Below are 24,475 nucleotides of genomic sequence, written 5' to 3'. Positions count from 1 at the left end.
CAATGGCTAGCCTGGCTAACACACCGAGCGCGCTAACTTAAACATAGCAAAAGCTATGATGAACTAGCTAGCAACACATGAATTCCCACTCACCAAATCCTTGAAGCAACTACGCAGTTCTTTTCTTTATACTTCTCTTATCTTTTGTCAAGATAATGTACACCACTTATTATTAAATGAAAATAAAACATATGAGTATATCACTTTTCTTGGTTCACGTTTCAGATTTCAGCTTTCACTCTTCGTTTCAACTGCTTTTTTTCTGCGTGCTCACGTTCGTTCACCTCAAGCATGGGGAGTGAGCGTACATCACACCGTGAGCTGATTGGCATAAAGTCAAGTGCTCATCATTACATTTCTAAAACGTGATTGGCTTATTCTAAATAATTTGTTTAGTTAGAAAATAAATATTTTGCTCTAATTAACCTTTAGATTTAACCATTTAAAATAACAAAAAACTCACCATGAAGAAAAACAACAATGGTTCCCAGCTGCCCTTGCCCGGACGCGGGTCACCGGGGCCCCACCCTGGAGCCACGAGTGAGGGAAGAATGGAGCGCAAGATCGACAGGCGGTTCGGTGCGGCGTCCGCAGTGATGCGGGCTCTGCATCGGTCCGTCAGGGTGAAGAAGGAGCTGAGTCGAAAGGCGAAGCTCTCTATTTACCAGTCGATCTACGTTCCTGCCCTCACCTATGGTCACAAACTGTGGGTAGTGACCGAAAGAACGAGATCGCGAATACAAGGGTCCGAAATGAGTTTTCTCCGCAGGGTGTCCGGTCTCTCCCTTACAGATAGGGGGAGAAGCTCGGTCATCCGGGAGGGGCTCAGAGTAGAACCGCTGCTCCTCCACGTCGAGAAGGGCCAGCTGAGGTGCCTCGGGCATCTGATCAGGATGCCTCCTGGACGCCTCCCTGGTGAGGTGTTCTGGGCACGTCCCACTGGGAAGAGGCCCCGGGGAAGACCCAGGACACGCTGGAGGGACTATGTCTCTCGGCTGGCCTGGGAACGCCTCGGGGTCCCCCAGGAAGAGCTGGTGGAAGTGGCCGGGGAGAGGGAAGTCTGGGCCTCCCTGCTTAGGTTGCTGCCCCCGCGACCCGACCCCCGGACAAGCGGCAGATAACGAACGAACGAAATAACAAATAAATAATTTGTAACCTGGTCTTTTTTTACTGGGTTACATACGCACACACACACACACACTGATGCACGTACATATGGATAGATGTACGCACACACACGCGCACAGCACACACACGCACACACATACATAGCATATGTACACAGACACTGATTGTGTGTGTGTATACATTTATCCGTATGTATGTACATCAGTGTGTGTGTGTGTGTGTTTGACTCAGTCAGGATCTGGACCATCTGCCTCATCTGTCTCAGTGGGAGTACAAACCCTGATTCACCTCCTCAGGATTCTGTGTGTGTGTGTATGTGCTTATGTGTGTGTGTGCTTGCGTGAGTGTGTGCGTGCGTGTGTGTGTGCTTGTGTGTGTGTGTGTGTGTGTGTGCGTTTATATGCATGAGAAGTAGACCAGCTCCAGTGGTCCTGATGGATCGGATGTCGACCTGGTTTCTAAGCTCCACACGACCTCCGTGTGTGAGCTGCCCCCTGAGTCGAAACACCAGACGCCTCGCATTACTTTCAATCGCTTTTGTGTAACTTTTGTTTGTTTGTCACTGCACCCTCTGCAGGAACGTAACTCTCGTCGCTGGTGTCATTACTGATTGAAAGCATGTCCGTCACACTGTGAACTATCCCACCGTAATATGAAGCATCATCCCTGTACTCATATTTGTATTCCAAGCAGAATCTGGGATTTGTGCTGTTTGCTCACACTGTCAGGTACCTTCGGGTACACTTGGTTCGTGTCAGCTGTTGACACTCTCCAGTCTGGAGTGACAGTTTCTGCTGTTTCCCAGGGTTTGCCTCATTCATGCTGAGCGGCTGTTTGTCTGTCAATCCCCACGCTGCTGAGGAGCCCGGAGGTGCTCTCTCTCTCTCCCCCCCCTCTCCCCCCTCTTTCTCTCTCTCTCTCCCTCTTTCTCTCTCTCTCTCCCTCTTTCTCTCTCTCTCTCCCTCTTTCTCTCTCCCTCACTCTCTCTTTCTCTCTCTCTCTCTCTCTCTCTCTCTCTCTCTCTCTCTCTCTCTCTCTCTCTCTCTCCCTCTTTCTCTCTCCCTCACTCTCTCTCTCTCTCTCTCTCTCTCTCTCTCCCTCTCTCTCTCTCTCTCTCTCTCTCCCTCTCCCCTCTCTCCCCCCCAGATCCCAGCACCAGAGACCCTGTGGCTGCTGGTGCATGAGGAGGTTGTGGGCTAGGCTAGAGTACAGCAGAGCTGCTACCCCGAGCTGGAGCAGCTGTTCAACACCGCGCTGTCAGATACACGTTCGGGAGCGTGGCGTATGTGTGTTGTTCCAGATGAAATATTCATGGAGGTGATAGATGGCATGCTGGCCGGTAGAGAGCTCTCCGTGCATGTAACTACCAACCACTCTGGGACAACGGTGGATAATCACTCTGTGTGTGTGTACGTGTGTAAAGGAATGAGAGTGTGTGTACTTGTAGTAAGTGTGTGTGGAAGAGAAGGATTAAGTGTGTGTATGTGGAGTAAGTGTGTGTGTGTTTGTATGTAGAGGGGGAATGAGAGTGTGTGTGTAGAAGAGGAGTAAGTGTGTGTTTGGAGGAGAAAGTGTGTGATTTGGTCTTTTGGGAAGAACAAAGATCTATGAGCTGTTAACCCCCTGCTGTTACTCACAAACTGATGACTGAGAGACTCAAGGACATTGTGTGTGTGTGTGTGTGTGCGTGTGTGTGTGTGTGTGTGTGTGTGTGCATCCACGTCTGCGTGTGTGTGTGTTTGCTTGTGGTTGTGTGTGTTACTACCTGGGGTCCAATATGCCCCCTAAAACTGCCCCTCTGAATAGTTTTAAAGCAGCTGAACATGAAACCCCTTCAGACAGATCAGTGTTTCTGGACCATATCAGGGTGTGGTTCTGGACCAAATCTAGGTGTGTTTCTGGACCAGATCAGGGTGTGTTTCTGGACCAGATCAGGATGTGTTTCTGGACCAGATCAAGGTGTGTTTCTGGACCAAATCAAGGTGTGTTTCTGGATCAGATTAAAATGTGTTTCTGGACCAGATCAGGCTGTGTTTCCGGACCAGATCAAGGTGTGTTTCTGGACCATATTAAGGTGTGTTTCTGGACCAGATCAGGGTGTGTTTCTGGACCAGGGAACCACAGGGGTCTGGGTTTACTGGGGACTCTGCTTGTCCTTGAAACGACTCTAGACACACACACATGTTCGCACGGGAGACTGAAAAAGTGAGGGTAAGACATATTGTGTAGAGAGAAAGAGAGAGAGAGAACAGAGAGAGAGAGAGAGAGAGAGAGAGAGAGAGAGAGAGAGAGAGAGAGAGCATTGGCAGGTGAGAGGCAGGGTTGTGTGTGTGTGTGTGTGTGAAGGGTGTGTGTGTGTGTGTGAAGGATGTGTGTGTGTGTGAAGGAAGCAAGAAGGATGTGATGATGTCCGTGGTGAGATCACAGCTCTGCGGGGTCAGGCAGAGAGTCTTCACACACACCTTCAGAGGTGACATGCTATCAATTGTGTGTGTGTGTGTGTGTGTGTGTGCACCAGGTCTTGTTCCCACTCCTGTCACTGACTTATAACCTCTTCTCCTCCACACAAACACACACACACATCAGAGACTGACAGTGTAAGTTTGATTAGTTGGAACTCTTATTTTCCCTGAAGTTAGTGACTACAGTGTGATGACTGACTGACGAAGCCATTCACACACAGACGTAATGGCGGGTTTGAGACGCGAACTCTGTTCACGAGCCGGAGGCGGCACGGCTTCATGTAAAACGTCATGAGAGCCTGCGTTCGTCTTTCCATTGGATGAGAACAAGTACGGCGAGAAACACTGACAGTTTCCTTGATTGAGAGTTTCTGTTGGAGTAATTCTCTGGTTCTGTGCTCGAGGGCCTGATTAAATACTCACCACGGAGATGATGGTGAAGTCACCGCGTGCTGAAGACAGGCGCGTCTTACGAGAAGCGGGAAACAGGGCTGGTTCTCTCTACGCTGACTACGTCGAGCAGCGTTCATTAACGGTGGCGGTACCGCGCCCCAGGGCAGCTCAAATCACGTCGGGATGCTGGAAGGAACGTTGTTCCTGGGAGACGTTGTCTGTGTCGGTTTTTTATGTAAGTTTAATCCTACATTAGAGTGCGCATTTTTACAATTTCCTCATTAGACTTGCTTTTACTACCATTATCTGAAGCTTTTTACGACGAGACTTTCCTCGCTAAAGACGAGGCTTTTTCCGGAATAGCAAAGTTTTTCATTATTTTCTATTGAACTGAGCTTAGGGCTTGGAACAATTATTTCATAGCCGAATCGAACCACGATTTTTTGAAGTAATCGTGGCTTCTATGTTAGTAAATAACTGCGGTTCGAGCACTCATTGAATTGAGATTTGACCCGAAGTGGGTCCAGGCATGGTCACAGTTTCATTTGCTTCCGTCAAACACGTTCCCGTTCAGGTTCCAAAGCACGTTTTATTTCCAGGTGTCAGAGTCAGGTGGCTGAGCGGTTAGAGAATCGAGCTAGTAATCAGAAGGTTGCTGGGTCGATTCCCGGCCGTGCAAAATTGCGTTGTGTCCTTGGGCAAGGCACTTCACCCTGCTTGCCTCGGGGGGAATGTGCTTACTGTAAGTCGCTCTGGATAAGAGCGTCTGCTAAATGACTAAATGCAGTTCCAGGCTGTGGCTCTGGGACCCACAGTGAAGAAACTGCGCAAGCTAACTTGCTCACGCTAACTTTCACGGCAATTTGGCTTATTTCTCATTAGCTCGAGATGAGTGAGTCTGTAATGTAGCCGACATTTTTTTCTTCTTGTTTTCCCGCCTCAGACTTCCTCCATGGTCTGCAGCTCTTGTTTAGGCTTTTTGTTTGGCACGGGGGTCAAATTACCGCCTTCTGATTGGCTGCCCTCTGTGATCAAGACCTAATTAAAGTTTGAATGCCATATTTCTAGCCGCTGCATTTGTTTTAACACCCATGAATATGATTTATTTTCACATGATTTTCTTTTCTTCTCCCAGGGAAACACACACTGTCCAGTTAAATCAAATCTGTAATTTGGCTTTCAATCACATGCTTTTTAATTAAATAACACAGAATAATCATCAACATCAATACTGAGGTAAGACAATTACATTTGAATTGTTGGGTGGCGTAGAGGGGCTGGGTAACTGATGGGGGTCACTGGCCCAGGAAAGGTTGAGAACCACTGAAGGATGAAACATCTACTCATTACCCATGAGCCTTTGTGTTTTTTTAAGATGGGAAAGTTGGCATGTGCTCGACATGGGTCCACTGGAGGCCCTGCGGTGCCGGACAAAACCAGCTTATGTTTAAACTTTCAGTCTACACAGTTGGTCGTCGTCATGTACTATTTTACCAGATTAAAGACGGTTTCATTCGGAGGTTGTGTGAAAACTCGGTTTTACGATCCTTCACTTCACAGTTCACAGTTCTAGAACGTTCGGGTTAGGATCTAGACATGTGTTCTAGAACGTACGGGTCGGGATCTGGACATGTGTTCTAGAACGTACGGGTTGGGATCTGGACATGTGTTCTAGGAGTGCTGAGATGCTGCAGACTGCTAACTGACAGCTGCTGTGACTGCATGATTACTGTTCCTTCCACCTCCTCCTCTTCCTCCCTCTCCTCTTCTCCCCCTCTCTATCTTCTCTTCTCCTTTCTCTCCTCCTCCTCTTCCCCCTCCTCGCCACGAACCGCCACATTTCAGATCTTGGAATCAAGTCAGATTAAACTTCCTGGCGATGGAAATGAAAAAGTTGTTCAAAAAGATCTCGAAGATGTGAAGTTCAGGCGTCGGTCCCAAGACGCAATCAGAGTGGAGATGTTCTCCTCTCCTATCTCCATCCTCATATCCTTCCAGAAACTCCCGTCTCCCTGCCTTGGAACACACCACACTCCCACCAGTTCATCTTGTATGAATCGTGTATCTTCATGTGTGTGTATCTTCATGTGTGAAGATACATATATAAATATATTCTTGTAGCTGACTTGGCCTCCTGCCATCCCCTCCCCTCCTCTCTTCCCTCCCTCCCTCCCTCCCCCCCTCCCCTCCCCTCCCAGGTCAACATGTGTTAGAGTGACAGCATTGTGAATCTTGGCACATCCTGAGGCGTACGTGTGTGAGTGTGTGTGTGTGAGTGAGTGTGTGTGTGTCCTCTGAGTGTGTGTGTGTGAGTGGTGAGTGTGTGTGAGGCTCTCTACAAATTGTTCCAGTCGGCAGAAGCTTCCCTGAACACAATCATAGCAATCTAACCAGGTGGACAATGATGAGTGCATGTGATTTTTTGTGTGTGTGTGATTGTGTCCATTTGCTAGTGTAAATGTGTAAGTGTGTGTGCGTGTGCGCTGTCCATGACCATGTTCAAACTTAAGGAACTCAGATTTGAAAATACTGCTCTGCTCACAGTAGGATGGTAGTGTGATAAATTAATTGTACACACCACAGACACACAGACACACATCAGCAGGTTGCTGTGTTCCCACCTGGCTCCTGCTCTAACTCATCTGTAATGAAACTGCCTCCATGTTCCACCAGAGCAGCTGAGGCTCCCCTCCTCTTCTTCTACTGGGACTGAGTTGGGTGCAGACCAGAGTGTTCATGAGTGTACTGGGAAAGGGACAGGAGAGGAGAGGAGGAAAGGGGTCTGCACCTCTGCACTGTGTGAACCTCACAGGAAATATTTGATGTGAGAAATAATTACAGATGGAGAGAGAGGGAGGGTTATAGAGAGGGAGAATGGAGGAACTGGGAGAGAAAGATAGGAGAGAGATCAGGGGAGGAGAAGGAGGACGATGAAGAGAGGAGAGAGAGATAAGGGGAGGAGGAGGAGGACAGAGAGATAAGGGGAGGAGGAGGAGGCGGAAGAGAGGAGAGAGAGAGGAGGAGGGGAGGAGGCTGAAGACATGATTACCTGTCAAGAGAGTCCTGATTGATGGCTGAAGGTCTTTTGTATGTTTTAGCTATTGTTTCAGTTATGCTTTCATGTCATGTTTGGGTACTGTGTGTGTGTGTGGAACCACCCCAATCTGTCTAAATCATGTCAGCACAGAACCCCTTTGATTCGTGGATTGCGCCGGTGTTTGTCTCCGTGGTAACTTGAGTGACAGGGGACTGGCCAGCAGGGAGACAGCTTCTGTTGATGCTCAGCAGCCTGTAAGTGTGTGTGTGTGTGTGTTTGAGTGTGTGTGTGCGCTTGAGTGTGTGTGCGTGCCTAGGAGTGTGTATGTGTGTATGTGTGTCTTTGTCGGAGAGTGCATGCTTGAGCAATGGAAATTCGAGGAGGAGAGAAAGAGTAGTGTGTGTGTGTGTGTGTGTGTGTGGGGGGGGGGGGGGTTGTGTGTGTGCTTGAGCATGTGTGTGTGTGTGTTCAGCCTCCACAAGACAGTTGACATTTCTCTGTGCTAGTTAGGGATGGTCCCCTAAAGAGATGATGACACTGTTTACATGCAGGAAAAACTACAGCATCAGGTCCACCGTCACACATCACCAGCAAACCAGACAACAGTGTGTGAAGGTGTGTGTGTGCTCGAGTGTGTGCCGGGGTGTGTGTATGCCTGTGTCGGAGTGTGTGTTTGTCAGAAAGTGATTGTCTGTAACATAAAAGCCGATGATAGACCTCTTTCTCTAGAGGTTGTGATAAGCTGCTATATCTCTCTTTCTCTCTTTCTCTCTCTGTCTCCCTCTCCATCTCTCTCCCTCCCTCTCTCTCTCTCCCTCTCCATCTCTCTCTTTTTGACACATCTCACATCCTCTCCATCTCTCTCCTCCTCTCCTCCTTTCCTCCTCCTCTCCTCCTCTCCTCCTCTCCTCCTCTCCTCTCCTCCTCTCCTCCTCTCCTCCTCCCCTCCTCCTCCTCTCCTCCTCCTCTCCTCCTCCTCTCCTCCTCCTCCTCTCCTCCTCTCCTCCTCTCCTCCTCTCCTCCTCTCCTCCTCCTCTCCTCTCCTCTCCTCCTCCTCTCCTCTCCTCCTCCTCTCCTCCTCCTCCTCCTCTCCTCTCCTCCTCCTCTCCTCTCCTCTCCTCTCCTCTCCTCTCCTCTCCTCCTCCTCTCCTCCTCCTCTCCTCCTCCTCTCCTCTCCTCCTCTCCTCTCCCCTCCCCTCCTCCTCCTCCTCCTCCTCTCCTCTCCTCTCCTCTCCTCTCCTCTCCTCTCCTCCTCCTCTCCTCTCCTCCTCTCCTCCTCTCCTCCTCTCCTCTCCTCCTCTCCTCTCCTCCTCTCCTCTCCTCCCCAGGTGAGCGGTATCAACCCGTCCAGCAGGCGGCGGCGGGAGCAGCGTGTCCTCTTCATGGTGGTGGTGATGGTGATGTGTTACCTGCTGTGCTGGCTGCCCTACGGGGTGATGGCCCTCACCGCCACCTTCGGCCGGCCGGGCCTCATCACCCCCGAAGCCTCCATCATCCCCTCTCTGCTGGCCAAGACCAGCACCTTCATCAACCCCGTCATCTACATCTTAATGAACAAGCAGGTGAGATGGACGCCCACGTGCACACAGTCGCGTGAACACACACACACACGCACGCACACATGCACACAGACACACACACACACGCACGCACACACACTCACACACGCACACGCACACACACACACGCACACACGCACGCACACATGCACACAGACACACACGCACGCACACATGCACACAGACACACACACACGCACACATACACACACACACGCACACACATGCACACACACAGGCACACGCACGCATGCACACATGCACACACAGAGACACACGCACACACACACGCACACACACGCACACACGCACACACACACGCAGACACACACACACAGACACACGCACACACACACACACCCAGACACAGACACACGCACACGCACACACACAGACACACACGCACACACAGACACACAGACACACCCACACACAGACACTGCTCCCTCCCTCTCCTCAAACTTCCATCTGTCTGATCTAATATTCCACTATCACTGGATGTTCTTTAATGGCTGTTCGATGAACCGGGTTCAGTGATGTGAGTCCAGCACTCAGCTGGTGTTAGATAGAAGCTCAGGACTTCACAGGGAACAGGAATGGTGACTGTTACGACCCTACCGGCCTAACACAGAGGGAAGGGTGGTGCGGAGAAAACGAAGCGCAGCGGTAACAGAAACAGTGATGTTTATTTTGTCACAGGGGAGAAACAATGGAACAACGAACGGTGCCAAAGAAAAAAACAGAAAGGAGCCCCGTCTAAAGAAACCACAATAGTCCCTAAACTAACCCTACATGGGGTGGCACCCGTTCCTTACCTAGTGTGTAAAACAGGAGGTTACTGCGTGATGGTGTGTAAGCACAGGGGCAGCTTGCCTATTCCAAAGCCCCCCCCCCTGTGCGAGTGAACTAATAACAAATCGAACATAAAGCACAATACTGTGTATCCGCCTGAACAGAACAGAAAGAAAACAGGCTTTAGCGCTTACTTCTTAGTAACAGTACAAACTAAACCGTAGCCAAAGGTCTCACAGACCATATAACCTCTTTCCTCGCTCAAACCACAAACAATCAAACAACAACTCTCGTTCAACACTGCCCTCTTGAACAGCGAACCGTGCCGGTCTTTTATATGGGCTGCTGGACCGCTGATTGGAGGTGGACCGATTGGGGGCTGGCCGCTGATTGGAGGTGGACCGATTGGGGGCTGGCCGCTGATTGGAGGTGGACCGATTGGGGGCTGGCCGCTGATCACACCGATATCCAACCACCGACACACCCTGCAAGCAGCTGACAGGGAAAGCAAAGAGGAGAACAGAACGAAACAGAAACACAAACACTATTACACGGACACAAACCGGGTTCAATCAAATGAAGGACACGGGTCCGTAACAGTGACTCACACACACATTCACACACACAATTGCAGTTTTGGTAGTGAGAAATTATGTTAATGTGCTGTAACTCAATCACATACCTGCATTTTACTATGTGTGTGTATGTGTGTGTGTGTGTGTCATTTATTATATCTCCTAAGACCATGAAACAAGATGAGGACATGGGACCAGTATAATGATTTGAATTTATGTCAGAAAAACAGGAAAATACAATTTGAGAAAGATAATAACACAAGTCTAGTTGGGCAGCATTTGAGCCTAATTGAACAAACAGAAACCCACTCACACACAGACAACCCCCCCCCCCCCACACACACACACACATCACGCTGTATCCTGCTGCATGTTTGGACGCTGTGCAGACCAGGACGCAGAAGAGCCCAGAACTTCAATAAAACAATAAACCGATAAAACAGGGTAGAATAAGACATGTTGTTGACGACGTGGCTGTTCGTCAGTCAGACCTTGAGGAAGATGTGAGATCTCATCTCACCTCCCTCCTCGAGCCGACCACAACACACTGACACCACATGAAGAAAACACAAATGATTCATCTGCTTTGGCACAAAGCGGACACATTCTCCCACATGTGTGGGATCTGTGTGTTTGGGTGTTCCTCTCACAGGGAGAGAGAGCCGCTCAGGGAGGTTTCAAACGGTGTTGTTGTTCTTCTGTAGTTGAGGGGTATTCTGTTTGAGGGCTTGTTGTTGTGTAGGCTGTGGGGGCTGTGGGGGCAGGACAGGAACCAGAGCCGTGGCAGAGTTGTCTTCCCCGAACAACTGAAGGACGAGAAGGGCCTCGATCTCAGATTCCTTTATCTGGTGTCTGAGTGGAAGGAGGGAGGGAGGGAGGGAGGTAGGGAGGGAGGGAGGTGAAAAGATGGGGCCTTACATATTTACTCCTACAGGAGGGCATCTCTCCAGGAACAGGGAGAATAACTCTCTAACTTTTTGAATATCTCTGTTTGACTTTAGTGGGTTAGAAAGTTGCAGTAATGGGGTATTCTCCTAAATCTAGTTTACCATCTGTAGTCATTGTGTTTCATGACAGGACATACAACACTTTTATACTGAAATAGAACTACAGCATTGGACCCAGTCCAATGCTGTAGTCCAATGCTCCCAGTTCCTTTACAGGAACAATAGAATTATTATGCACAAATGGAGATGCACACACACACAGCACTCAATCACACACACACACAAACACACACACACCTGCAGACGTTGCAGTCCTGTCCAGCTAATGGTCTTGTTACCTGGTTTTCTTTGCAGGGTTATTAATTGCCACTAAACCGTATGTAGATGTATTTGTGCTTCTTTGTGGTTCTGTGAAGTTCTAGCGCGTTCTGTTTGCCCCCCCACCCTGCAGTAACCATGACAGTGATGAAGTGCAGAACGGACGTTCTGGTGCTGGAGGGATCAGTCTGGGGCAGGTGTGTAAACGCTGCACACAGTTCACCAGCTCAGTGCTTTCATTGGGGGCAGGTGGAGAGGTAGAGAGGGTGGAGGAGGAGGAGGAGGAGGAGGAGGAGGAAGAGGAAGAAGAGGAGGAGGAGGAGGAGGAGGAGGAAGAGGAAGAAGAGGAGGAGGAGGAGGAGGAGGAGGAGGAAGAGGAAGAAGAGGAGGAGGTGGAGGAAGAAGAGGAGGAGGAGGAAGAGGAAGAAGAGGAGGAGGTGGAGGAAGAAGAGGAGGAGGTGGAGGAAGAGGAGGAAGAGGAGAGAATGTCCTGTATGTCATTTTCAGTCTTCAATTCCTCCCAGCCCGTTACTATGGATACTGTGAGTTGAGGCGAGTTGAAGACTAAAAATGCTGTACAGATACACGTACCAGTCCATCGCCACGACGACCATCGCCACGACGACCATCCCCCAGACGGAGGGGCTAATAGGTTCAGTGTTACACTAAACACCGAACCCTCTTTCCGCAGTCTGTGAGGGTGTGTGTGTGTGTGTGTGTGTGTGTGTGTGGGGGGGGGGGGGGGTCAGGGGTACTGTACAGCACTGGTGCGTCTTTCTTGCTACAGGCAACACACACCTAAGCCCAGAGAGACACACACCTAAGCCCAGAGAGACACACACACACTTGCCCACATGCACATGCACGGCTACAGACAGATAAGCAGACAGATGTATCTTGTTATAGAAAGAAGCTCAGGATTATAAAAGGCAAGATGACATTTGTGTTTTCCACTTTGTAAGGGAGGGGGAGCAGAAAAGTGTCTGAGTGCTAAAAGCTTCTGCAGGACAGGGTGGAGGGGATTGATCACCACTAAGCTGCAGTGCACAACCCCCATCTGTACTGTACCAGGGAGGTGTGTGTGTGTGTGTGTGTGTGTAGGTGTGTGTAGGTGTGTGAGTGTGTGTGTGTGATGGTGTATCACCTCTCCTGGATGAGTTCTGAGTCCATTAGGAGACGAGGCTGGCTGGCTGGGGGCTAAGCTCGTTAAGCTCGTTAAGCTCATTAAGCTCTTTACATCCCAGCCTCTAGCGAAGCCGTGCTCAGGGTCCATTCAGGAGGTGGGACAGTGGTGTGCATCTCTACGGGGTCGTCTCAGTTACACACTGAAACCACTCTCTTTCACTTTTGCTTTCTCTCCCTCTCTCTCTCTCTCTCTCTCTCTCTCTCTCTCTCCCTCTCTCTCTCTCTCTCTCTCTCTCTCTCTCTCTCTCTCGCTTTCTCTTTCACTTTTGCTTTCTCTCTCTCTCTTTCGCTTTCTCTCTCAAACTGACCTCAGTCAACAGACAGAAAGACGGCCTCAACTCAGCATTGCACAGCAGTACACCAACATGCAGAACTTGTTGACAGTATTTGACAGTATTCGACAATAGTTGACAGGGTTTTCAATTAGTAATCGAGCCCTAAGCCTGGCTGACCTCCGTCTGTCAGAGGAAGTGACAAGAAGAAGTTTCACTTCCACAGGAAGTTGAGAGGCTCCACATTCCGATGTTGACTGAATGTCTTGAATGAGAACCGTCCTCCTGGAACCCCTGAAGGGCAGCAAGTCGGAGACAGACCCCCCCTCTCTGACCTCTCCCTCCCTCCCTCCATCCCTCCACCTGTCTGTCACATTCTCTCCATCGCGAGTCTCGACCTCTAGCCCTCCTCATCCAGCAGCTTCTCTCATCTCCTACCTGTCTTTCATTCCTCTCTCCCTTGTGTCCTCCTCCCTCCCCCTCCTCCTCTCCTCCCTCCTTCCTCCTCCTCTACTTTCTCCTTCCTCCTCCTCCCCCCTCCTCCCTCTCCCTCTCCGCTTGCCTTTTAATTGTTTAGATAACCTTTTCCGACATACATCCCAGAAACTCTGGAGATCCATCCGTCCATCTAATGTCCTGTCTCCTGAGTAAATGTAGTAGACTACAGTATACGGAGACACGAGCAGTATACTAAGTAGACTACGTTTTCTTAGGGGACGGCCGACAGCGACGAGGACTGGCCTTCTGCAACACACACACACAGCTTTGGAGCATGTGTGTGTCTTATGTGTATGTATGTAGTGTCTAGGTGCAGTGGTGGGTGTGTGTGCGTGCGTGGGTGCGTGCGTGTGTGGGTGCGTGGGTGCGTGTGTGTGTGGGTGCGTGCGTGCGTGTGTGTGCTCTGCACCTGAAAGCGTGTGTTTTTGGTGCTAGTCGGAAGGTATGTGTGATACGGCTGGAAGGAAAAATGATCCTATTGCATGTTGGGGCTTTCAACCAGGAGCCAAAAATCTGTATTATTCACTACCTGTCTGACTGTCAGAACAGAGTGTGTGAGAGTGTGTGTGTGTAAGTGTGTGAGAGAGTATATGTGTGCGTATGTTTGGAGCAGAAGGAGCTGATACCTGCTGATCTTTTGTTTGAGTTTGTGTGTGTGTGTGTGTGAGTTAGTGTGTGTGTGTGTGTGTGTGTGAGTGTAGTCCTCATGCACTATTCATTCACCTCAGCCAGCAGGTGTATTTCACCACCGACTGAGAACAGCCCCAATCACCTCTCAATGCTGCTCTGCCACTGCCCTACACAGATCTCTGTGTGTCAGCAGAGAACCCCTAGCTTTTAGGTAGAAGCACTCGTCTGGTATTTATCTAATTTGGGGTCCATTAACCGTGAAGAAACACAGGAAGTGGCACCTAAACGATTTTCAGAATAAAGGTGCCCTTTCTGAATAGAAGCGCACAAACGTAAACGCATACACTCATGCACGAACACACACACACACACTTACTTTGCTACATTAGCCCAAACACTTCTCCAATTTCAAACACTCAGACCTGATGCTGATTGAGACAGTGATTTCTCATGGTATAGTTAAAAACAATTAGTGTCTCATAGCATTGTTCCACATGAAAAGGCAATGGCAACAACAAGCCAAGGGATGAAGGGATGGAGGGATGGAGGAATGGAGGGATGGAGGGAATGAAAGAGATCTCCGATCACTCTGTCCTAAATTGGTTGTAATTATCTGTCAGTGCTTCTTTTATGACTCCGGTCAAGGGAGAGAGAGAGAGAGAGAGAGAGAGAGAGAGAGAGAGAGAGAGAGAGAGAGAGAGAGAGAGAGGGAGAGGGAGGGAATGGTGCAGAGGGAGATTGATGTGGGTAAATTAATTTCCCCTGTGAGATAGAGGTGAGGATGAATCTTTGTTGGTGGTCATCAAGGAGGGGGGATGGAGAGAGGAGGAAGGCGGGTTGAAGGAAGGGAAGGGGGAGCAGTGAGGAGGGGGGAGGGAGGAGGAAGGCGGGTTGAAGGAAGGGAAGGGGGAGCAGTGAGGAGGGGGGAGGGAGGAGGAAGCGAAGAGTTGGAATGGGTGGAAGGAGATGAAAGAGGAGAGGGAAGAAGAGAGGAAGGCAAGAGAAGGACGGAGAGAGGAGGAGGGACTCTGGGGAGGTGAGAGGGGGAGGTGAGAGGGGGAGGTGAGAGGGGGAGGTGAGAGGGACTCTGAGGAGGTGAGAGGGGGAGGTGAGAGGGGGAGGTGAGAGGGGGAGGTGAGAGGAGGGACTCTGGGGAGGTGAGAGGGGGAGGTGAGAGGGGGAGGGACTCTGAGGAGGTGAGAGGGGGAGGTGAGAGGGGGAGGTGAGAGGGGGAGGTGAGAGGGGGAGGTGAGAGGGGGAGTGGTCTAAACTATGGGACCTCAGGAAAATGTGTCATGTCTACTGCAGGATTTAATTACTTCCTGCTCATCTTAATGCTTATTCCCTGTGTGTGTGTGTGTGTGAACTTGTCTCCCTGTGTATGTGTGTGTTCTCCAGTTCTACAGGTGTTTCCGTGCCCTCCTCCACTGCCAGGAACCCCAGAGAGGCTCCAGTATGAGGTCGTCCTCCAAGCCCCCCCAAGGGGCCCCCCAAGGGGCCCCCCGCGGGGCCCCCCGCCGCACCAACGACCTGAACTTCTCCTTCCTGGTGGCGTCTGTGGGCCAGCCCACCACCGCCATCCCCAACGTCTGCTACGCCCCCAACATCGTCGCCCCGGCCTCCTCTGACCCCGCCCCTGCCCCCGTGGCCAAGCCCCTCGTCGTCTCATTGGTCGCTCATTACAATGGCTGACGGCTTGTGATTGGTGGATTTATTTTTGGGTGTGGTCCATGTGCGGGGGGGGGGAGATTTGAGGAGGATGAGGAGGAAGAGGAGGAGGAAGAGGAGCGGGAGTTGTTACCGTTGTCACGGTTACTGACTCCTCCCAGACCCTCGCACAGATCGGACCAGGTGATTGGTGGAGCAGCAGTAGTATCTGGACACCATTCAGATGCTTTCCTCTCTGGGTCGGGAACATCTATAAGATAAAAAGGCTAGATTTAAGTGCATGTCCTGTGAAAGTGTCCAGTGAATGTTGGACAGCATGTTGGTTTTGACTGGAGGTGGTATTCCAGACAGCGCTGTGTTCTGGGGCAGCAGGAGGGGTTTGGAATCACTCTGGAACATTCTGGAATCCCTGGTTCTGGATATTCCAAAGTGGAATTTTGATCTTGAGCTTGGAGATTGTTCCGGAACGACAACACAACAACAAGCCAGATCAGACACTTTGAAGAATGTGCTGTCACATGGCCTTCCTGAGGCTGGAACTCACAGATGTTCCCGCCCAAACAATATACTGTATATATAAGTAAATAAAAATAACCTTAATTTCCTTGTGTAAATATAGTTTGCAAACATGCTCATTTGCATCTTGTTAAACTTTTTAAACAGCTTAAGCTGATGGGACATGACATGTCCTTTGACATGATTCTTTGTTAACGATGTAATTGTGTAGTTTGTATTGTCGTCTACATCTTAGATTCCTGAGCGGTTTGTCTGGTCTGACAGCAATGGACAGTTCATAGGCTACGTTTACTCTGATTGGTTGATTTGTGAATTGGTTAATTTGTTGTTGATAGCAATTAATGCGGTGCTACTGGGCAGGTTTGTATGCCCTACACATTTGAGCACAGCGATTGTTTACTACAATGTAGACGGTGTTTTCACTAAGCTAATACCAAAGCAGAACTTCCGTACGTTTTGAGTTTGCTGTTAAATAAAAAATCTCTTTTGTTAAAAGCCTCCTGTATTCTATGTTTGTGTGTGTGTGTGTGTGTGTGTGTGTGTCTATAGGTCAGTCTTACACACGTCACACACTACATTTTGTGTTTTCTGGGTTTGTTTGTGGTGTAGCCCCCCATTGAACCCCCCTCCCCCACCCCCCACACACACAAACACACAAGTAGTAGTGATGGCAACTTTTTACTTAATATTTATGATTACAGGTAAGAACGATATATAAATATATTGACCCCACAAACTTGTTTTCATGTGTTTTGGGGGGGTCCAAGTCTTAATTAGGGGGGTGAAACCCGCCCAAGCCCCCCCCATAATTCGAACCCTGATACTAACCCCTTTGGTCATTTCCAGTGATGGTCATTTCCAGTGATTCTAATCTTACCACTTTTTTCAGTAATAAGTAATCTAACGCGTTACTATTTCCAAACCAGTAATCAGATTAAAGTCCAATTAACTGTGCGTTACTATTTTGTCATGAATATTAAAATATATATTTGATTTCTTCTTGCGTCTCTGGGAGTGAAGTCATGTAGCCTATGCGACAATTAAGTCACGTTTTCAGCATGAAGGTCACGTCACGTGTATATACATAGACCTACCACTCCCTCCCAGTGACTGAGTCGCCACTTTCCTCAAGCCCCTTTGCTCCAGTGCCATCTCGATTTGATTATATGTGACAAATAAGAAAGACAAATAAGATTAATAAACTATTAAATGAACAAATGCAACGAACCGCAACTAAATCCATGTTTTTTCTAAAAGTAATGGTTCGCAAATGATCTCAGATTTACTGTAATCGTGGCGTTTTTTATGGTTTGTTTTTTTCCCCAAGTAGGCCTACGACTTCAGTCGTTTTTCCAAGTGCGTTCTTAGGTCAACATTTCAAAAGAAAGTCTTATATATAAATCAACATGAACATCAACAAACATCAACAAAATGTTAGGAGATACATTGTACATTGTTGTTGTGTACATTACTGTTAAAAATGCACTTCTAATAAAGTGAGTGTTGGCAAAACCGGTTGTCATTTTTATGTTGAGGCGGCGGGGTGTTGTCAACAGCTGCTGAATGAAACTAATAAAGTAACTTGTAATCTAACTTAGTTACTGGTGTGTTTATCCAAAACACACATGCTAACCCCTTTGGTCATTTCATCCAAAACACACATGCTAACCCCTTTGGTCATTTCATCCAAAACACACATGCTAACCCCTTTGGTCATTTCATCCAAAACACACATGCTAACCCCTTTGGTCATTTCATCCAAAACACACATGCTAACCCCTTTGGTCATTTCATCCAAAACACACATGCTAACCCCTTTGGTCATTTACCCCAAAACACACATGCTAACCCCTTTGGTCATTTACCCCAAAACACACATACTAACCAGAGTGCGAATTCTACAATAATAATCGGGGGGGTCAACTTCTCCAGGGCGTAAAGTAATATTTACGATTACAGGTAGGAACGATAAGAATGTATCGACCCCCCCGACCTGTTGTTTTTACCTCTTTTGGGGGGGGGTCCAAGTCTTAATTGGGAGGTCAAACCCCCCCAGCCCCCCGTAATTCGAACCCTGTCTAAGAGGCAACAGTAGTGAGGGTATTTTTAAACATGAGTATCTGTGCTTCTACTTCAGTGAAGGATGTGTGTACTTTTGCCATCTCTGACACTCACACATGTGAACTCGTGCAATTACACACACACACACACACACACACACACACATTGTATACGCACACATGTCCCTCCTAGAGACACACACACCCATCACAAACAACACACACACTTACCCTTCATAGAAACACACCTCCCCCCACCACACACACACACACACACAGCCAGACCAGAGCAGGTCCTTTGTCACAGGAACGCTCACCTTCGGGGATAAAGGGGCATTCTGCGGTTTTGATAAATAGCCGTGCAGTAATAACACAGTCTCACGTCGTCATCGATTTTCTCTCCTCCAGCTCAGCCGCAGAGAGCGTCTCCGTGGAAACGGCCAGAGGGATGGAATGCTGGAGGAAGTGAAGGAGGGATGAAGTGAAAAGCTGATTTTGAAAGATCTCAGCCAGGCACCAGGGGTCCCCTCGAGGTTCACTGATCACAGACGCTTGGATCGTTCGCTAAAACGTTTACCGTCAGAAAGTGATTTACTTTTTCCCCCTTGTATTGTTTATATTTTTTTAAATGTTTTTTTTTTTCATCATGTCTGCAAAACATGTCTACTTGATAGATGACCAAAAGGCAGCAATTTACCGTTCCAGTTGATTTTTTTCTGTTAATTCATAACTCTTAGATTACTCAACCACTGACATTCATTCGTCAGCAGTAACAAACCCTGAATAATGTGTCTGAGAATGATTTGTGCTGTTCACTGATTTATTTTCTTCCTTTACCGATACTAACCTCATTCCCTCAGATATCCATCACATCCTTACAATCAGACCAGCTCACACACTGCACACACACACACACCTGACCCCTGCTTGACCCCAAAGACGACCCCGTCCTGCAGAGAGGAGACTGGAAATGTGACACGCTGCTGTGAATGTCTTTTTTTTTATCACACACACACACCACAAATACATACAAACACATGGACAAACACACACAAACGTGGGAAAACATATAAACACACACACCTCACCTCACACCCCCACACACACCTCAGCCCCCCACACACACACACCCCACACCTCACCTCACACACACCCCACACACACACCTCACCGCACACCCCCACACACACCTCAGCCCCCCACACACACACACCCCACACCTCACCTCACACACACCCCACACACACACCTCACCTCACACCCCCACACACACCTCAGCCCCCCCCACACACACCCCACACCTCACCTCACACACACCCCACACACACACCTCACCTCACACCCCCACACACACCTCAGCCCCCCACACACACACACCCCACACCTCATCTCACACACACCCCACACACACACCAGCCCACCCCACACACACACCTGAGGAAGTAGAGAAAGTGTTGAGTGGAGGCATCTTCATTGTTAAAGATCCTGTAAAGCAAATTCCATGATTTGCTTCTCAGTACATTATATACGTGTGAAATGAGTTCTGTGGCATGACTGCTGATTTTCTCACGATATCAAAGCCTAATTTAAAATACTTGTCAGTGTTTTTTTTCATTCGAATTTGGATGGGTAGTTAACAACACATTCTTCTGTGGTGTGATGAACTTAAAACTAATTTTCAATTCCACTTTACAGGATCTTTAAATCCATAGTGTGCAGCTTGTGGAGAAGTTGTAATTAATCACTTATCTCTCCTGGCTCTGTCTCTCTTATTCTGCGCTCCACTGCCTCACAGCGGTGCTGTGTATGTGTGTGTAGGTGTAGCGGGGGCTGTATGTGTGTGTATGTGTAGGGGGGCTGTCTATGTGTGTATTTGCTTGTGTGTGTTTGTATATGTTTGTTGGTGTGTGTGTGGTCCAAAACTTCACTTCATTGAGCTCTGAGAAGCAGCCCCAGGTGCATCATAGCTGGTGTGTGTGCGGGGCCAGACCACAAGGAGACCATCTGTAGTTTTCATTGCTCTGTAGAGAAGATTCGACACTCATCCCTGCCAGGCCCTCCTCTCCTCTCCAGAGTCACATCAGCCACCCGCATGAGGAAGAGAGGCAAGAACATCACTGGAGGTCATCGTTGGCGCGCTCGGGAGCGAGAGGGTTAGGGTTAGAGTGTTTAAAACGGCATGTTTGTCCTAATTAATGAAGATAACAGCACCACAGTGCTAATGTTTCTGTCATTGAGGGAGCGTTGCTAATGCAGAGTCAGTGTTGTGGCTTTGCTTAAACAGTTGTACTTTCCAACTTGGCAATGCAGCATGACGGAAATACAGCACACTCTGTTTGTGAGACATACATCCCTCCATTCTTTTATACACCCACCCAATCCTACCCCCCTCCCTCCCTCCCCCCCCCCCTCCCTCCCTCCCCCCCTCTCCCTCCCAGCAGGAGAATATACGCCTGGATGCACGTGGGTGACAGGCGGAATGGTGAAATCAACGTTCTGTTTTCATGACATCAAGGAAACCGGTGGAGTGTGTCTTTGTGCCAGTGTGTGTGTGCCAATGTGTGTGTGTCAGTGTGTGTGTGCCAGTGTGTGTGTGTGTGTGTGTCAGTGTGTGTGTGCCAGTGTGTGTGTGTCAGTGTGTGTTTGTGTGTGCCAGTGTGTGTGTGTGCTAGGTCAGGGTTAGGCTGTCAGTGTTAGGGTCCACTGTGTAGAACCGACTGCCTGTGCGGGGAATAATTACAACCTCTTCTGTGGATTAGCAGAATAATAGGCAGAAACAAAGGATGATTAGGCACAAGCAAGGGGCTTGTCTCCTTCCTCTTCCTTTCTCTTCCTCACTGTCTTTTCCCGTTCTTTCTCGCTCAATCTTTTTTTCTCTTCTTCTCTCCACAACTCTGCAACACACTCTCTCTGGCTCTCTGTCCAAATTAAAACTGTCACTCATGTCAGTCGTTGTGAGGGAAGAACAGCTGGGATTTCTCTCCATCTCTCTCTCCATCTCTCTCTCTCTCTCCCAATCTCTTCAGCTTGTGATGATAGGAGATGAAGACATTATTCCTGGGGTGTTTCATGGAGGGGGGGGGGGGAGTTGGAGAGAGAGAAGGAGAGAGAGCAGAGTAGAGTTGGAGAGAGAGAAGGAGCGAGCGAGAGAAAGGGAGAGATTAATGAAGAAGCGTCTGCAAGGCTGGTCCGAGCACAACAACAGGTACAGATAGAGAGTCAGGGGGAGGAGGGAGGGAAGAGAGGTGTGCAGATGGAGAAGGTTATTATAGCCAGGAGAATTATTTGGTCCTCAAGGTAGAATAAGAGGACCTGTCTAGATCATGAAAGACAGTACAGTTCTCCAGACGGTGATATGGTTCCACACACTCCCCTGACTGGGTATGTACAGCACACACACTCCCCTGACTGGGTATGTACAGCACACACACACTCCTGACTGGGTATGTACAGCACACACACTCCTGACTGGGTATGTACAGCACACACACAGGAACCAGAGCTGGAGAACCCCCAAGAGCTCTATACTGTTCTGAACTGGACTAGGCTGTGTTATGATATACTGTACTGTTCTGGACTATGCATCTGCATCTGTGTGTGTGCGTTAGTGTGTGCATGTGTGCTTGTGTGTGTGCATCTGCGTGTGTGTGTGTGTACAGGTAATGTTTCATGATGATTTTACTGTTCCTTCTCACCTCCAGATAGAAACCTTGACTCGCGATTGACTTGCGATTTTATTCACCCCACCAATACATTATAGTTAATTTCACAAAATTTCACACATTCACACACACACACTCACTCACGAGCATGCAGTAAAAAAAACTGTCTGAACTAAAACTATTTCATGGTTCATCAAATTCAATTTTCAAGTTTATGGTTCGTTTTACAGTACTGCACAAGTTTCTTCGAACAAGACCGAATACTTGGCAGTTTTTCAGAGCTTGTGAGACTGCCAAACGTTTTCAGTTTCCATTTCAATAGTTCAAAACTTACTTACAAATTACGACCTTTTCAATTTCCATGACACCCTCGCCCCTCACCTGTCAGACAGTTCAGTCATAATGTTCAGCTGCATGATTGTGTTTGCTGCGCTGGTCTGTGGTCTGGAGATGTAGTTCATTATTCGTTTTGCACGGTGCCTGGTAGCTGATATGTGATCACCTTGCAGTCTTCCTGGTCAACACAGACCGTTCCTGGTCAGATCCGTACCCGGGTTTGAATCCATCCCAGACCTTCTCCTGTGAGTCCTACTCCACTCTCTCTCCCCTCTCTCTCCCTTCTCTCTCCCCTTTTCCTCAAAGTTCTGGTTGAGACGTCATGTTTCAGAGACCTGTTATTTCTGTCAGACGGGGCTCCACTTATCACATCTGGCCTGATTGTCGTCTAGACTCTATAGTTTTCTCTGCATCCAGCCCCTAGCAACCCCTAGCAACCCCAGCATGCACAGGAGCTGCATGGCAGAGCAGCTTGTATCTACCTGGGTCACGTTATGTCTCTCTGACTGTCAAGGAAAAGCACATCTACAACTAATCTTCTCCCGCACTCCTCAGCCAAGCACCCAGATCTTCACACTTTTGGGTTTACTATCTTCTACCGTTTAGTGGTGATAACAATCAGTCAACAGTTTTACATATGGTTTCCAGTAATATAGAATATACTAAAAAGGGTGATTGAGAATTTAATTTAAGCAGAGGTGCTTGTGAGGTCATATATTTCATTCTGAGGTCACCAATGTGCTTATTAGGTTATTTAGGTGTTTATGAGGTCACAGGTCAACTTATGTGTTCACATATGAGACAAATTATGGGTATGGATTTTTCCCTCCTTCCCTAGTCTTGAAATGTGGTCTTATATCTACTATTGAGATTCAGCAAAGTGTTGACAGTTTGACATTAAAATCCTAAAATCCCCCAAAATTATTTCAGCCAATTAAGAAAAACACAAATCTGTAAAATCAGCATTTCTAGTTTTATTTTCTAAATAAAACTAACTGGATCATCATTAAACGCAGACAGCAGGTGTTGATTGATTGCTGTAATATAACATAATTTAAACTGAAAATTCCTATGAGGAAGGTATGGTTCTGTATAAGGAACGATTGAGTTTTTGAAATACTCAACACAGTCAGTGGAGTCAGTTGGCTGAGCGGTGAGGGAATCGGGCTAGTAATCCGAAGGTTGCCAGTTCGATTCCCGGTCATGCCAACTGACGTTGTGTCCTTGGGCAAGGCACTTCACCCTACTTGCCTCGGGGGAATGTCCCTGTACTTACAGTAAGTCGCTCTGGATAAGAGCGTCTGCTAAATGACTAAATGTAAATGTAACACAGGAATTCCCCTTCCAGTACTTCAGTGTAGGATGACACAGCTTTAGAATGTCAACCTTCACCTGTCTGCAACATCCATTTTCCTGTCAGCTGTGGAGCTAAACACAGGTCCACTTCCTGAAATAGTGAGTTTTAAACTGTCACCAACAGCATGAAAGGGTGTGGGATTTAAAGGAGGGAGAGAGGAGGAGAGAAGAGATGGATAATTGAGAGAGGAGAGAAGGAATCAGAGGAAAGAGGGGGAGAGGAGAGACCGAGAAGAGAGGAGAGAGAGAGAGAGAGAGAGAGAGAGAGAGAGAGAGAGAGAGAGAGAGAGAGAGAGAGAGAGGAGAAAGAGGAGAGAGAGAGAGAAGCGAGGGGGGAGAGAGGAGAGAGAGAGAGAGAGAGAGAGAGAGAGAGAGAGAGAGAGAGAGAGAGAGAGAGAGAGAACAGAAGAGAGGAGAGAGAGGAGAGAGAGGAGGAGAGAAGAGATGGATAATTGAGAGAGGAGAGAAGGAATCAGAGGAAAGAGGGGGAGTGGAGAGACCGAGAGGAGAGGAGAGAGAGAGTGAACAGAGAGGGGAGAGAAGCGAGGGGGGAGAGGAGAGAGAGAGAGAAGAGAGGAGGGAGAGAGTGAACAGAGAGAGGAGAGGGAGAGAAGTGAGGAGGACATAACCTGAATGAGTTGTTTTTGGTTCTCCAGGGAAACAGCAGAACTCCTAACACAGTTAGAGCTGGTAAAAATGATCCACAAATCAACTTAAACAATCAGCGTGTTTTGCTTGCAGCGTAATGTGATCAGGGATGCGTGTGTCTGGCTCAGTGTCATGGCTCCGTGGGGAGGGGTACTGTTTGGGGCTAATAGCATCCAGACCTTGATGAAAAGAAATACATCTGATTAATAAATCACATGGATCAGTGACACATGAAATGTTCATTTCTCTCCCTCCTCTCTCCCTTTCTCTCTCCCTCCTCTCTCCCTCCTCTCTCCCTCCTCTCTCCCTTTCTTTATCTTTCTTTCTCTCCCTCCTCTCTCCCTCCTCTCTCCCCCCTCTACTCCTTCTCAACCCCCTCTCTCCCTCCTCTACCCCCCCTTTACCCCTCCTCTCACCCTCCTCTCTTTCCCTC

At 48.5% G+C, this 24,475-nt stretch overlaps 1 protein-coding gene and 1 long non-coding RNA gene across 2 annotated transcripts; both read left to right on the top strand.

Annotated features, from left to right (window-relative positions):
* Positions 1 to 480: 480 nt before the first annotated feature.
* Positions 481 to 16,095, top strand: LOC134036605 (pineal opsin-like). The gene is made up of 3 exons (XM_062481603.1): positions 481 to 540; positions 8,349 to 8,582; positions 15,195 to 16,095. Exons 1-3 carry the CDS (start codon positions 481 to 483, stop codon positions 15,486 to 15,488), a joined length of 588 nt encoding a protein of 195 aa, XP_062337587.1. The 3' UTR covers positions 15,489 to 16,095.
* An 891-nt stretch (positions 16,096 to 16,986) lies between these two features.
* LOC134036768 (uncharacterized) lies at positions 16,987 to 17,159 on the top strand. The gene is made up of 2 exons (XR_009932445.1): positions 16,987 to 17,049; positions 17,096 to 17,159. It is a non-coding gene; the product is annotated as an uncharacterized LOC134036768 (long non-coding RNA).
* Positions 17,160 to 24,475: the final 7,316 nt, after the last annotated feature.

The sequence above is a fragment of the Osmerus eperlanus genome, chromosome 16 (genome assembly GCF_963692335.1).
Source record: "Osmerus eperlanus chromosome 16, fOsmEpe2.1, whole genome shotgun sequence".
Taxonomy (NCBI): domain Eukaryota; kingdom Metazoa; phylum Chordata; class Actinopteri; order Osmeriformes; family Osmeridae; genus Osmerus; species Osmerus eperlanus.
Note: the sequence above shows the minus strand (reverse complement) of the source record. Positions and strands in the feature narration are given on the sequence as shown.

What these genes read in the sequence shown, in the direction of transcription:
- LOC134036605 (XM_062481603.1), top strand. Translation starts at nt 481, where the DNA reads ATGGTTCCCAGCTGCCCTTGCCCGGACGCGGGTCACCGGGGCCCCACC. An exon ending in GCCCCACCCTGGAGCCACGA is followed by an intron (nt 541 to 8,348) that starts GTGAGGGAAGAA and finishes TCTCCTCCCCAG; the next exon opens with GTGAGCGGTATCAACCCGTC. An exon ending in ACATCTTAATGAACAAGCAG is followed by an intron (nt 8,583 to 15,194) that starts GTGAGATGGACG and finishes TGTGTTCTCCAG; the next exon opens with TTCTACAGGTGTTTCCGTGC.